We start from the raw sequence: 16,705 nt of genomic DNA, 5'->3' as shown, positions 1-16,705 counted from the left end.
CTAGTTCATTATAATCAAATAGAACTATAGACCAGATAAGTAAATGAGATATAAATCAGCATATTTTTCATATAGTTGTTGATCAGATATGGATTTATTGTCGGTGTACAAAATATCTGTCTGTCTCGATTTCTTATTTGTATTAAGCCTCACTAGTCTTTGCTCTGTTATGACAAACTGTAATAAAGTCAAATTCTTTATATATGCCAACACAACTAATATTTGATTTATCTTAATTTTTTGAAGTCAGCTTAATTAAACAAATTTCATCTAGATGATTTAGTTACTGTACATATTTGCCAAAAATGATTAATTGATTAATTTATTTATATAAATCGTTTATATCCCCTAAATTTTCTTGATGTAGTTTACTACTTATCTATATTACTTCAACTTCATAATGATCAAACTACAGTTACTGATCAAATCAAGAACTTTTCACAAGACTACATAACTATGTAAAAGTACCTCAATGGATAACAACAGTACTACATTAATTTTTGTAGTTGAAAATAACAGGAAAAATGATTTGAGTAGAATCATGCTATCAAAGGTTTACATTTCAAAACCTTCAATTGATTTGCAATATTGTACAAACATTAGTTGATAACCAACTTGCATTTTACAAGGTTAAATCTTACTAACCACAGTTCTTCACAGTGACTCTGAGAAGTACACTTCAAAACTAGTTACTTATGAATAGATTGTTAACATTAGGATAGGCCTCTTCAGAATTTGACAAAATAAACTGAACCTTTGAATTATTTCATTCAAATACTTTTTCTAGTTCTGTTTGATTGCGTAATTTGGAATTAGTTGTATTTTCTTATTTTAGTTACCTACTAAATATATAGTTTTTACTCACTATTGATTGATCACTGGGTGGTGATCAATGTCATGTGTGTTAAGTCCTTATTTAGTGCAGATCGAATGCTATCGACCATATTGCAATGTGGCTACCAATCTTTTTGTACTTTTCATTCGCTTATTATTAATTATGAATCTTCTGAGTACCATGAAAAATAAAATAAATTGTTTTGTTGTTTTTTTTTTATTAAATTTTATTTTAACTCATCGACTGTAATCATAATTTATTCCAGATAAGAAATAAGTACAATGTACATATGTATGAAATGACTAAATGTCCAATTCATGATTTGAATATCACAGAAGTGAAAGAGTAAGGGAAAGGGAAAATATGGAACAAAAATTCAAGTGAAATACATAGAATTATAAAGATGTGACCTTTCGGTGAAACTCTATTAAGTATTTATTAATGACATCACATACTGTCGTAAATTCGAAAAAAAAAACATGCAGAGAGGTTGTGAATGGGTGATAGTTTAAAACGCTTTATACTAAGAAGAGAATACTATCTAACGTTTCTTAATTTTTAATGATTACCTAATAAAGGTCAGTTCAACAAATATTACCAATACTTTTTGTTCAAAACATACTTCTTTCATATGTTAGTATCTATGTGAGTCCAGAAGTTCGGTAGATAACACAATAGGCATTTGAAGAGAAAGGTATATGGTTTAAGTGCCAGTGTGAACATTACTCCTGAGATGTAAATATATTCAGCTGATGAGTTTGAACCAGAACGAAACATCTATCCTGAATTCCACTGCTAACCATATTCTATCTATTCTATGTTAGTCCCCATAAACTTTAACTGATAAGGAGTCAATTATCATGTGATATTCTCAAGTAAATGAATAAAAGTGCCAAATATTTGGGTAACATAAACTTTTTTGATTGAGACCATGAACCGATTGATGTTAAACCACCATTGAAATCCTAGAAGCACTGGACGGCCGTTTCATCCTATTGTGGGACTCCTCAGCAGTGCATATCCACGATCCCGCTCGCGGCATTCGGTTCATTATCTCAATCAAAACTTATTAATCTCCACAACTCGATACTGATAATCACCATGTGCTCACTACTGACTAGCTTCGTGAGGGAACTCTCGGAGTTCTAGTGAGAAGCCGTGACCACTGGAGCTAATCCATGTCGAGCAGAGGTAGGTATTTACCCCAGTAAAATGGAAGATGGTCGCGCAATTTTGCGTATTGGTTGAGATTATTCATTAACACCGCTGGATGCCGACTCAGTGGTATAGAGTTTAATCGTTGGTGCGCGAGACTAAAGGCCCTGGAATCGTGGATGTGTGCTGCTGAGTAGTCCCACAATAGGATGAAACGGCCGTCCAGTGCTTCCAGGTTTTCAATGGTGGTCTAACATCAATCAGTTCATGATCTCAATCAAAAACTTAATAATCTCCATAATCCTATACTGATAATATAAAATTATTTTAAGTAAATTAATGAATACATTAATTTAAAAAGTGCTGTCACGAAATAATGTTCTGAATTCAAAAAGATGGCAAAAGCAAAAATACAACAAAAAGTACATCTTCAAGAAGAATATAATTTGTGTAAGCTTTGTTTACATGTTAAATGTTTAATAATTCTACTAAGGTATTCAAATCTATCCGATCAAATTTATCTCAATGACAATACAATATATCACATAATTAACACATCATGCTTGAACCTGGTATAAAGAAAGTTGACTAAAGCTATTCCAACTACAGGTGATATGTTCAACCCCTCAACCATATACTTTATTCATCTAATTAAATATTATCATATTTCTTAATGAAATTGATATCTCAGAATAGATTGAACTAAACCCTATTTAAAGTTGGAGTCCTATTACTTAACACAATTAACAAAACTAAACCTTCGAACACTAAAAAATTGGTTGATGATATTCAATTCTATTAATCATATTATTTAGGTGATTAGGAAACGATGGTGTAATGTTTCAAGACCATGTTGCTGTTCTAAAAACAAATCACTTGGTTGACAAACAAATGTCCATTATTGGCTATCATAGAATTTTCTGATGTTTATAACATTCCGAAAGTGATTTTCACATATAATAATGTTGGAATATTCAGAAAAATATCCCAAAAATTATTCTCTTAAGTCTAACGCTATCCTTGGACTTGAGATGATGTTATTTCCTCATTGGTCAACGTTTATTTCACGTGTCATTTTCCTACTGGTCAATATTGTACAATGTTATTTTCTATTTTATGGTACGATGTGGTCTGCTTGACTGGTATATAAACAAAGTATGTTTGAAATATAATGATTCATAACTCAGAGGCTGAGACTTGTGTTCTGGACTCAACTGGCTGGGCTAGACAGTGAACCGGGACCAATCAAAACCCTAGGCTGTTCTTACGTGTTTGCGCGTCTTTGGTCCGGTCGATAATTCGCTGTCCTCTAATCTGCTGTCGTCACGGTTATAGCAAATAACATGTCATAATTGTGTGTTTTATTATTTGAAAGGATATATATATTCAACCCTAACAATAAAATTCGAGTGCCAATAGTATTATTCATGCAAGAAGTGAAAATCTATTTGCTAATTCTACACTAGGCTGATAACAAATATGTTCACCTTTTTTTTCAAGTAAAAATCTTAATCTTTCAATACATTTCTCTCTTATCCATTTTTTCCCGATCATTTTGATTTTATTTTACTCTCAAATTACTAAATATTTAATAAAAACAATATTCAGTATCAGTTGTGTTAAAGATTTTTAACTTTCATCTTTTCTCTCGCCCCAAATACCCGAGTACAGCCGAGAGTGGGGAGAGTCAACTCTCCCACCCCAAATGCTCTCACATAGCCATATGCATACAACCACTTCCAGGAAAGTCCTACTCACTGCATTCTGGCAGTGGGGGTGTTGTTTACGAAATTGAGAGGACGAAAAGCGAATGTCCGGGTTAGTGGACATGGAGAGTCCTCCTAGGGGAGTTGGAAAACACTGATTCCAAACCAATGATGCACATGGGCTTCAGGATCCTGTAGGAACAACTAGCGTATGAACAAATCGTTGGTCACCTGCTACCATAGGACTGCATCTTCTGACGCTGCTCCACTGCTTTATGGATTAGACCTTTAGGTCGAAGGCTACGGGTGTGGCCCCCTAAGAAAACCACCTGGTTCGGTTTGGGCATCCGGGAAGTATCCCATCCCTCACACAAATCGAGTTATTTATGTGGCGCATACCTGTTTAGTGCCTCCATGTACCGATATTTATGTGTTTAAATAAGTAACAATGATAATAAATAACACAATCTTTTCTATCGGAATTATTTTTCTTTATTGAGTGTTTCTCCATTAGTATTGATTCAAAATATGACTTTTTTTCGATTTTACGTGAGACATTCGAAATATATGGTACATTTCATGACTTTCACTCTTGACTCACATTTAGGATTCTCCAAGATATCTTTGTTATTTTACGTTCATTTCTAGGTAACAGATACTACCTACCATATTTTTGAATTTAGAGACAAATGATTTCATTACTTTCTAAATAAGGCTGTTATTTTCGTATAATTTTCAATTATGAAATTTTAAGGCATTTAAGTAGATAATAGTAAACTTAATAAGTAGTATGAATCTATTTGATTTTACAAATTTTGTTTTAAATCCAACAATATGAAAAATCTCAATAATTGATTATATCTTATATTCTACTTGGTGTTGTTTACTTGTATCTTCCCATTGATTATATTTTATAGAAAAAAAAATCATGTATAATTTAAAATGATACTAGAAATATACGATCCTATAATTATTTATTCAAAGTGTTTTGATGTTGATTACCATCGGGTTTTATTGGTTTGAGTAATTCAACACAACGTGCTCAACAAGAAAGTTGCAATCTTTAACTTAGATTTCCTGTAGGGTCGTTAATATTGTCCATTTCACCTTGGTATACCAATCAATGTCGAGGTGTATAGAACAAGCTGTGAAACGCATATGGAGAAATTCGAACACTTCACTTCTATCTGAAGTTTGTGCTGATGATGTCGTTCAGAAGAACGATGAAAGCTCCACGACTAAACCATCCAGCACAGAAAACAAAACTTCATCAAAACCTTGGTATACTAATTGATATCAAACCTACCATGAAATATAACTACAGTTCACAGTTATAATCAAACCTAGTTTTGCACGAATAAAATAATTAATATACCTAAGAGCAAATTTTTAAAAAAAATGAGGATAGATACACCAAAAACCTATTGATGGTTAAATGCTCATTAGAAACAAAATGGTGACAAATTAACAATGTACGTTTCAACCAAATATTTTAGAAAATTATGACAATGAACAATAAACTTAACAATGCAAATGATGACGCAATATCAGTATTACAAATCTGTTGGTCAATTTACTTTATATTATGAATAATAATCATCTAGAAATGCCATGAAAACTATTTGTAATAGTCTGAATTCATTATTAATACACTCTTACAGCATGACACAGAATTAGGCCTAAAATATTCAAACTTTATAGTTAACATCATATCATTGAGTCCTTAAGTTACTTTGTTACGTCAGGTTAAATAAACAGACAAAATACTCATTGTTCAATGATATAAATATGAGAGTCGGATAAAAAAGCAATAATAAAAAGAAAGATGTACTTTAAAATGGAAGATAAGCTAAAAAAATAACCCACGGTAGTGTTTGACAAATTGGACGATGATTGGTTATTTATTTCAAAACTGGATTGTTTCGTTAAACTTGATCTAGTACTTATACCAGTACATGTGTTGGGTATTTTGTACGCGCATTTTTTGTGAAAATTTTGACTACAACCTGAAAATACATTGACAATTAAAAAGGATAAATGAATTTACATTATCTAAATAAAATTCTAAAGTAAACTATGTTACACATTTGTAAATAAACATTACAAACTATGTTGATTTCTCTTAGAATACTGGAATACTTGACTGTCTACGAGGCCTGCCATTGTTAATTGTGCCAATATTGTTATATATTGTGATTGATTCAGCTTAAATATGTTGGGTATAAAGCAGCCATTCACCGACATCATTCTATGATTGTTGCACAATATAACAGGTAGAATATATAGCTCACAAGTTAAAATGTATTGTACCTACTCCGTAACCTACATGTCCTGGACATGATCTCGTTTGGTACAGTGGATGGTTACTCTCTGGAGGTCATAAACCTCGACAGAACAAATAAAATAACACAATTGTATGTACGAAGAATATTCTTTTCAATAATTTCTCATCAGGTTCTACAATTATAAATCCAGATTAATAATCCATAAAATTGGCCAGATTTAAGGCAAAATACATCATCATTTGGAAATGGTAATATGTGAATCAGGAATTGTTTGTTATATAAAAATAAAATTGTTAATGTTGGGGCTGACTAATATGAAGTGTTAACTTGAAACGGTTTATAAGCGAAATGAAATTGTGAGATAAATTATCAGAATAAATATGGTCAACATGGGGTAAGAGAGAGAGAGCGAGAGAATATTGTGATTACAAATCGGAAATTGCGTAATATGTAAAATAATCAGGTCAAATATAGTAGGTTCAGGGGTGGATATTAAATAAATTCCTCAAAAAGGGTTTATCAAGTGTAAAGACAATAATAGTAATAATAATAATAATAATAATAGTAATAATAATAATAATAAGTTTGGGACATAAAATGAACATTAATCAGATTATGTCACCACATTATAAGATTGATTATTAGCTAGTTGGCCAGGGTAAAAGGAGAGGCTGAACATACTTCTTTTGGATACAAAGCTCTGGCTTTTTGATCCGAATAGCAATTGCTTCAGCCGTCTGTAGGATTCGCAGTCTGACGGAATTAGGTAGACTGCTGTTGACACGATAAACTATTGCAAAAGATTGCTCCATGTTGGCTGTATGTCCTGTTTGGACTAAATGGTCTAAGATGGAGCTGTTAACAGTTTTGACAACACCTTTGTTTAACCACACGGGTAGGTGCTCACGAGCCCGAATGTACAAATTCCTAGAACATCTGCCAATATAACTTGCTCCACAGGAGCAGTTGAATTGATAGATACAGAAGGAGGTGGCTAGTCTAGGTAATTTATCTTTCAACCTCGGAGTGATTATTGGTCGTGTGGAGAATACTAGTTGTAGTTTAGCTGCGTTGAAAGTCCTTTGAATTGATCTACCTAAGTCTTAACATTTCACTCGGCGCGTCTCCTCTGAATTGTAAGCGTATATATAGAGGCTTTCTATTTACTGTTGGACATTCTCTACGCTGTCTTTTATTGGCTAGGTTTTTATTTATAAATTTCTCTGGATATCCATTTTCTTTCAGGGTTGTAAACAATCTCTTTGTTTCATCTTCAATCGTATCCATAGTGCATATAGTCTTGATTCTATGATGTAGTGTCTTGATAAGGTTCCTTTTTTTGTTGTAGAGGAACGAAACTGAAAAAGTTAGTATATTGACCCGTCCAGGTCATTTTCCTGTTTATGTTTCTTTTTAGCGATCCATCTTTTCTCCTTGTAAGCAGAACATCTAGGAAGGCTATTTTACCCCCATTTACTTTCTCACATGTGAATTTTATGGACGGGTGAGCTGTATTGAATTGCTCGAGTGTTCTTATCAAGTCCGTACGCTCGTTACAAAGGATAAATGTATTATCCATATATCGATAGTACAATGGAAACTTATCGATCTCTTGTGCCAGTTGGCCGTTTTCTAGTTTAGAAAGGAAAATGTCTGCCAATATGGGACCCAGGGGTGAAACCATCGCGACGCCATCTATTTTTCTGTAGATTTCCCCATTGAATTTGAAATGTACATTCATAGTGCATTTTAGTAATAATTCTTTGACAATCCCTGTAGAGATTCGAACACAGGACCTATCGGTCTCGCGCCAGGCGCTTAACCAACTGGACCACTGAGCCGGTATCCAATGGTGTTAGTGTCTAACATCAACCAATCCACGAAATTGCGCGACCAACTTCCACTGTACTGAGGTAGATACCTGTCTCTACCCGACACGGATTAGGATTAGGAGTTCTAGTGAGAAGCCGTGACCAGTGGAGCTGGGTTCGAATCTCGCAGGGAGCGGGATCGTGGATGCGCACTGCTGAGGAGTCCCATACTAGGATGAAACGGCCGTCCAGTGCTTCCAGGTCATCCATGGTGTTCTAGCTTCAATTAACTCATGATTTCAACTACTGAAATTACTAAAATCTCCACAAAACCCCTCCTGAATATATGATTGCCCTCTTTTTTGTATAAAATATTCGTCCTTCTTTTTTTCAAACGTAAAATAAAACAATAACAAATGATTCTTTTTAAATCGGATAATTAAAGTTACACTTGAAAATGATGTTTTTCAGACTAAAGATAAAATCTTCAGTTAGAAAGTAATAAATTATTTTCCCTACTTCAGGACATAAATTACCTCCCTTGTTAATAATAATGATATTGATAATAATAATAATAATAATAATAATGGCTGTATTCAGTATCCCATTTTCATTACAATATGGGATTCTCGACATGCAACATTTCAACAAACTCCTTTTACTTTCCATATATCATGAAGAGGTATCTTCTTTTGTACACATATATACATGAAATAAGTAAATAAATTATTTAGAATTAAATGAAATCATTATAAGGTAAATAAGAATATATACAAGTGAACTAGCAACATATTTGCTAATATAACATTCCAGTTAAACTAATGCTTACTACCATTTTATTTCATGGTAGATGTATTAAATATGATAATGTGGATCATTTTCTACTCTTGTTTGCATGCATGAATTTTAATATATTTGCTTTTTGTTCTGTTGGAAGTGATGTGAAGTGGAAAGATAGAAAATGAAGTGAATTATTTGTGTCTAATGAAACATTACTTGTTAACTGTTTGCAAAATTTCAAATATCTATCTACAATCATACTCATAGTGATATCATAAATCCACTATACTTATTACTAGGCGCCTTCCATACTTCATTCAACACAATAAAAGTTTTTTCTTAAACTTTCAAGAAAAATTATGTATATTAGGTAACACATAAGAATTTACAAATTTTAATAGTTAAGGTCGATAAGTGCCAAAAAAAAGAAAACACAAACCCTCCCCAGATAATAAGTTCAACGTAAAACTTACTTCAGTATTAACAGAACATGAAAGACAAATAAACATCGGTTAATTATAACAATTATTCTTATCAATGTTTCTTTGCTATAAGTGTTTTATACAGTATTGTTTTAATTTATAAAATAAAAACATAGGAATTCATACAATCCCAATGTATACTAAGAAATTATATTGTGTATATAAATGGGACGACAATAACAAAAAATTGTCATCAGTATAGGGGTTGTGGAGACTGTTAAGTTTTTGATTGAGATCATGAATCAATAGATGTTAGACCACCGTTGGAAACCTGGAAGCACTGGACGGCCGTTTCCTCCTAGTATGGGACTCTTCAGCAGTGCGCATCCACGATCCCGCTCCCTGCGAGATTCGAACACAGGACCTATCGGTCTCGCGCCAGGCGCTTAACCAACTGGACCACTGAGCCGGTATCCAATGGTGTTAGTGTCTAACATCAACCAATCCACGAAATTGCGCGACCAACTTCCACTGTACTGAGGTAGATACCTGTCTCTACCCGACACGGATTAGGATTAGGAGTTCTAGTGAGAAGCCGTGACCAGTGGAGCTGGGTTCGAATCTCGCAGGGAGCGGGATCGTGGATGCGCACTGCTGAGGAGTCCCGTACTAGGATGAAACGGCCGTCCAGTGCTTCCAGGTTTCCAACGATTTTCTAACATTAATTGATTCATGATCTTAATCAAAAAAATTGTCATGTTAATGAATTCATTACAATAATATTAGAACATGAAAACTTAACAAACAAAAACGGAGAAGAAAGTGCCACCTGCCAAAATAGTTATGTACGAAATATAAAAAAAACAGTATTACAAATCAGCTGAATAATCGCATAATTATAAATTATTTATTGGATCGACTATTATTCACATAAATACCCAGAAACAATAAACATCTATTGAGACATAAAATAAGTAAGACTAAATAATTAGTTTAGTGAAAAAACATATTCTCTTAAACTTTTTATCGTAGCTATACGATGGTTTTAAATAGTAATCCATGATATGTTTGTTCACATACTGACTCCTTGTTATATATATATATATATATAATAGAACAATAATAGAAAATCCTATATTATTAGTATGATTATTTTTAAGAAACTGGGTGAGATTATTGTATAAATCTCAACAGTTTGTAACGTCACGCTGTTGAAATTCAAGACTATAATCTATCAGTTTTTATCCGTATGGGGTTGTAGAGATTGTTGAGAAACTGGAAGTACTGGATAACTGTTTCCTATAGGACATCTCAACAGTGCGTATTCATGATCCTGTTGGCGAGATTCGAACCTAGGATCTTTGGTCTCGCGCGCGAACATTTATTGGCCTATATTCATCATAAGCGGATTTTTTCGAAACACCTTTTATCACAAGTTTCAATAACCGGAAATTAGAAACCATTATTAACATCTTTAGTTAGTGGTTATATGGAGCCAGTAGTTCAGTGAATAATCTGTTTAATTTTTAAGTGACAGACAGTGAGTTCGAATTCGAAAATGAATATTAAAACTGGAATCCAAATAAATTTAGCCGACGAGTTCCAAACAAGCCGAAAGCTATAACGTAGATAATGACAATATAATTTAGAATATTAACAAGCAACTTATCGAAATCGTAAAGATCATAACCGGTGTTTAGGGAAAAGATTTATGTCACTGACTAAATTTATAGTTTTTATCACATTACATACATTGTCTTTCTTTCTTAGAATGTTTTCATGTCTAAGCTGTTCGAAAACTATTTCCATAAGGCATATTTTAACTGATTAATAAAAACTACTGATCAATCAAGTATTGACATTATCATCAATTAACATAATACCGAAATTTTATTGATTCATACATACTGTTTCTATCCGTAAGAATAGTTGTAACCAATGAATAAAAGAGAGAGACATTAAAAAAAGGAGGGTGAATAACAACAAAATTGATTCAACGAAACCGGAAAACCAACAAAAAAAAATAACTCGTGAGAATAACTGATAAGTGTTAATATTTAACAGATGTTTTATTTTACATTAAAATGTCTGTTTAACCTACTTGTTCAATGATTAGTATATGGTTCTTTTTGGCTGAAGTCTAATATTAAATACCATGTTAAATCACTGGTTTATAAACATTCTTACTTGTATTTAGATTTATTTATTATCATACAATACTTACTAGTTATCTGAATCATTTCACTTGAATAGAAAGTAAGAATTTCCTTGAACAGAGATTTATTTCGGTTAAGTCACGTTAAAAGAACATTAAGTTATACAAACGATTCTTGAACGCAAGTACCAGATTTACTTTTTTAAACTCCTATGAATTCTGTTATGTATAAAATGCAAAGTATTACTGTACAAATCAGGTTAGATAAGATTCAATGCATGACTTTAAAAGCTATTTGTAATTCAATCTGGTAATTAGTTCCAACTAGATACATATGTATACTGTTAATAAAATGCCAAACAGTTGATTGATATTAAGTTCACACTCAAAATGTTATTAATGTCTCTTAAATTGACGCCGATAATTTCTGCCTCTTATACTAATATCTTGATACCATAATTATATTTCCTCTCTCAGCCCCAATTACTGCAAAACGACAAATTTTGAAAAGAACATTTGATAGGTAAAGCCAAAGCAAGAATAAGTTAAGAGAACACTACAGTCGTATAAAAATATCTACAATGACCGTAAAAATAATTCGAACATTCAATATACATGAAGAGCTACTTATCCAGAAGGAAATAGAGTCTTTAATCCAAGTAAAACATAAAGCTTAACTTCTATAGAGATAATATTTAAAGCGAGAATATAAAAATTCAAATAATCGACAGGTAAATATCTTTCTAGGGATTCAATATTCATAACAATCTATGGAGATAATGTAGCGTTTTTTCTAATCGTATTAGAATTTCATAAATAATTAACCTTAACTGCATAGTTAAATAATTAAAACACTCTGTCAACTAATTCTAACCAAATTCAATAATAACTTAACTCAAATAATTACGTAACACTAGATTGATCACATTTTTGAAAGTCCATTTTGTTTTATTTTTTTAAAATAATATTTAATTTCAAAATCATTAAAATGATCATTTTATGGTTAGTAGAAATATAATATTCATTTATTTTAACAGATAAACATTGGCATAAAGGGGCACCGAATACATATGCGCCACACAAATCACTTGATTTGTGTGAAAGCTGGGATGCTGCCCGGGTGTCCGAACCGAACCAGGTGGTTTTCTTAGGGGCCAAACACCGAGTCTCCGATCTAAAGGTCTGATCTACAAGGCAATGGAGCAACGTCAGAAGATGCAGTCCCATTGCAGCCAGTGATCAATAATTGGTTCGTACGACATTTGTTCCTTCAGGATCCTGAAGCCCATGTGGTTTGGAGTCAGGGTTATCCAACTCCTCTAGGTGAGTCCTTCATATCCATCAACCCGGTTAAAGCGCCTAATATTTACTTCCCGTCCTCTCAATTTTGCAAACAACACACCCTCTTCTCAAGAATGCAGTGAGTAGGACTTCCCTTGAAGCAGCTGTATACATGCAGCCATATGAGAGCATTTCGAGAGAGAGAGAGAGAGTTGACTCTCCCCAACCTCAGCTGTACCAGGAAATTCAGGGGGGGGGTCTCTACTATTGAAATAGTCCCAGTTACTCTATAATAATCATTCTAATAATTAATTGATTTTTAATCAGTTAAATATCTTTTTTGTTTGAAATGACGAAAAGATAATTTTTTCAATATTTAATCAACTTCTTATAAATAATAATAATTGTTTATTTATTCTATTTGACATTTTATTTAAACTATTGATTCAATCATGCTATAACTAATCAAAATTTATTTATTTATTTTTATTGTTTATTTTTTATCTGATAATGATCATGCCTTAATTGATATGAATATTGAAATAATACCATACCATATAAAAATTTATCTAAAGTATAACATATTGATGATAAGATGGTAAGAAAAGTTAAAAATTCGATTGATTTACTCATTATGAGTTATTGTTTCACATTACTTCCATTCTGATTCAATGTAATGATCATTCAGTGTAGTAATTGTGTTTCTATTCTCGTATGATATTTTATTCTTGTATTTAATTGACATGAACTATGCACAATATGTGATTTGTTATAACTCTAAGTACTTTTTCTATATATGTGATTTCATCCTAATTACTAATTAAAATGGGTGTACAATCAATATATAAATGAGTGTGCTTTCGACTAGATCATTGTCGTCGTTGTGTTTTGGGGTTAATAAATCTTCACTTATACCAGTCTTTGCGTTCTTACTTTCTCATCGTGGGAATTGCAGAGGTCCCTCGTTCCGAGTATAGATGATAAGTGTTTCCAACATAACAAGCAGCGACGACCAGATATAACAAGAAGCATTCAACTGACAAGTTAGAATATATATATATATATATATATATATATATATATATATATACAATGTTGAATATTAAGAATAAGTTGTTTGATGCTATATATGATGAAAGGAATAGAAATAAATGTTTTGTGTTGTTTTGTGATTTATACTAATTATGTTTTCTTTTTTAGGAAGGAATATTTAGGAAGATGAAAGATTTCATCATTTCATTATGTGTATTATCTATACATTAATTCAGAATGACATTAATTGAAAAAAAATGATTAAAAATCAAAAAGCACTACACATAGTTGTTTCATTCTAATTGGGAACTCTTCAGTACTGTACTATACTAATGAGTATAAATGAAATTATATCAGCAATATTTATTTAATTTCAATAGTTGAGATCATGAGTCAATTGAAGTTAGACCACTATGGAAAACCTGGAAGCACTGGACGGTCGCTTCGTTTTATTGTGGGACGGGCGGGAGGGGTCGTAGGTGCGCATTGCTGAGGAGTCCTATGATAGAACCAAACGGCCATCCATTGCTTCGAGGTTTTCCATGGTGGTCTAGTTTCAATTGACTCACGATCTCAACTATTGAAATTACTATAATATCCACGAAAAACCCTTCTGATATTAACCAACATATAATCATTAGTGACTGTCCCTAAAGGGTATTTCCAGGAGTTCTAGTGAGAAACAGTGACCAATGGAGTTCAACCATGTCTGTTATGAGATATCAACTCACTGAAGTCAATGATGTACGGTCGCGCAACTTTGTGGACTGGTTGAACTTAGACATTAACACCGTTGGATTCTAGCCGGCTCAGTGATCTAATTGTTAAGTACTCGCGCGCGAGACTGATAGGTCCTGTGGTTCGAATCTCGTGGGAGACAGGATCGTGGATGCGCACTGCTGACGAGTCCCATACTAGGATGAAACGGCCGTCCAGTGTTTCCAGATCTTCCATGATGTTCTAGCTTGAATTGACTCATTATCTCAACTATTGAAATTACTATAATATCCACAAAAACCTCTTCTGATGATAATATTTATTTAATTGAACGCGCATAGTTAAATATTTTGCAATACAGTTCAATTTTTATCTGCTAATAAATTACTGCAGCATTTTCAACTTACTTGGTTTTATAGGTTATGACTTTCCACTTTGATTCTAGGCAGTTCTAGATATAAACAATCATAGGATTAGCTTATCATTTGCAAACTAAAAAACTAGGTTGTATTTCGCATCCTTAACTAAAACACAGTAGAATCGGACACAACAAGCACATTGTCACCATCACTTATATAATCCAGAACGACTTTGGCTAACCGATTGAATTATTGATAGGAAAATCCATAAACGTTGGAGAAAACCAAACATTCAGAGGGAATGAAGTTAGGAGTTCCAAGGGTTCTTAACCAATAAATTTGTTATCCAAGTAAAAAACATTTCATTATTAGTTTTATGTCCCTCTATCATCCAAATCAACATCAGGTAACCATGCTTTCTACACGATTGCTCAACCTGTTATACAAGCGAAAAGGTCGCGAATGACTAGTTAACTAAGATTTGTGTGTATACACCTTTCCTTCAGACGCTGATAAGGACACGTAGACTAAGAACTTGATCGGGTCCACAGTAGGCTTCATCCAGTGCTATGCTTTGCTTACTTTACCTTACTCACCGTATGATCTTGAAGTGGCATATGGGCACAAGCACGTGATCTTTCTGGCTTAGCCTAATCTATCAATTAATTTGGTTTATATTTCATTGTCGGCTGTCGAATTCATTAAGTGTAAGCAAAAATAGCCAGTTAGAACATTTGCATGATAGGATATGTCAGAATACTTTATAGCTGGACCACTAAAAATCCCTGTGCTGGATATTTGTTTTCTGAGTGTTAACAACTATTCCCACAACGAATTGCATATTATTTTTAGAATTCACTTTGCGACTAATCAGTATCTTTTAAGAGAAATCCAATTATCTTACCACCATATAAAACAATACATAAGAAATGATTTTGTATTACTTAAAAAGTAATACATTGCAACTGGTCAAATAGTTTATTGTATGACTTGATCGAATACTGACTGAATATAAAAACCCGGTAAAATCTATTCACCAGAATGAAATCCTAACTAATTCTCAAAATGATACTATTATTGTCATGTTTTAATCTTTTAATATATAATCTCTTTTTTTCATAGTCTGTTTTTTTTTCATTTTGTTTAATTCTAAAGGTAATCTAACTGTTGCATCATTATCACCATAGGGGTTGTGGAGATTGTTAAGTTTCGATCGAGATCATGAACCGATTGATGTTAGACCACCATTGAAAACCTGGAAGCACTAGACGGCCGTTTCGTCCTATTGTGGGACTCCTCAGCAGTGTGTATCCACGATCCCGCTCGCGGGATTGAAACCCAGGGCCTTCAGTCTTGCGCGCCAACGCTTAACCTACTGGACCACCGAGCCGGCATCCAATGGTGTTAATGTCTAACCTCAAACAATCAGCATTTAAATTGGTAAAATTATTATATTTCTTATTACCAAGTGTTTCCATTATGATGACTATAGAAAATACACAAATTAAATTTTATCAGACAATTTAATTACAATTACAAATTAATTATGACAGTAATATGATTGTGAATGTCTAAACCGTGAATAGACATAGTTTAGATATTGTAGATATAGAATGTTATCAATTTTCAGCTAGAAACAGTTTTAATAGCATTCTTAGTATACAACTAAACTGTTACTGGTATGGAAAATTAGTGTACGCGCTAATGCCAGACATTCTATATAACTGTGATTTTTGTTGTGTTTTTTTTTAGTTCAGCAAGCCGTTCAACATTAGAATCAGAAACAAATTATGACTGGGAAAAAAAAGAATCTTATCGTTAAATGGAAATAAAGAGTACAAGTAAAATCTTTACTATTTATCTAGTGTATCACATGTTTTTTTCAGGTTTGGAGTTAGTACTATTCATTTATACGTAAATGATCAACCGTTTTTGCTATAATGATTGATCTCGTTATTATACAGATACATAACGAAGAGAATGTTAATTGATATTCAGAAAAAAATTGAAATAATAAGGTAAGCTGATATTTGGTCAATCTCATTATCTGCGTTATTATTCATATTGACCACCAAAGTACAAAGAAATATATTTTAGATAATGATGAATTATTGTTGTCCAAACAGAGTGATCTAAAGGTTATCATCAGTCAAGACCTAAAAACACA

The 16,705-nt window shown here is 32.7% G+C and overlaps 1 protein-coding gene across 1 annotated transcript in view; it reads right to left on the bottom strand.

Annotated features, from left to right (window-relative positions):
* The window catches only part of PRKD1 (Serine/threonine-protein kinase D1), a gene marked incomplete at its 5' end in the record, with an annotated part of 154,737 nt that overhangs the window by 102,649 nt on the left and 35,383 nt on the right, over nucleotides 1-16,705 (bottom strand). The window contains one exon of the mRNA XM_051212282.1: nucleotides 5,563-5,702. Coding sequence (XP_051072451.1) covers nucleotides 5,563-5,702 — 140 coding nt within the window. The remainder of the gene's footprint in view (nucleotides 1-5,562; nucleotides 5,703-16,705) is intronic.

This window comes from Schistosoma haematobium, chromosome ZW (assembly GCF_000699445.3).
Source record: "Schistosoma haematobium chromosome ZW, whole genome shotgun sequence".
Classification (NCBI taxonomy): domain Eukaryota; kingdom Metazoa; phylum Platyhelminthes; class Trematoda; order Strigeidida; family Schistosomatidae; genus Schistosoma; species Schistosoma haematobium.
The sequence above is the reverse complement of the archived record's forward strand: the minus strand, read 5'-3'. Positions and strand labels throughout refer to the sequence as shown.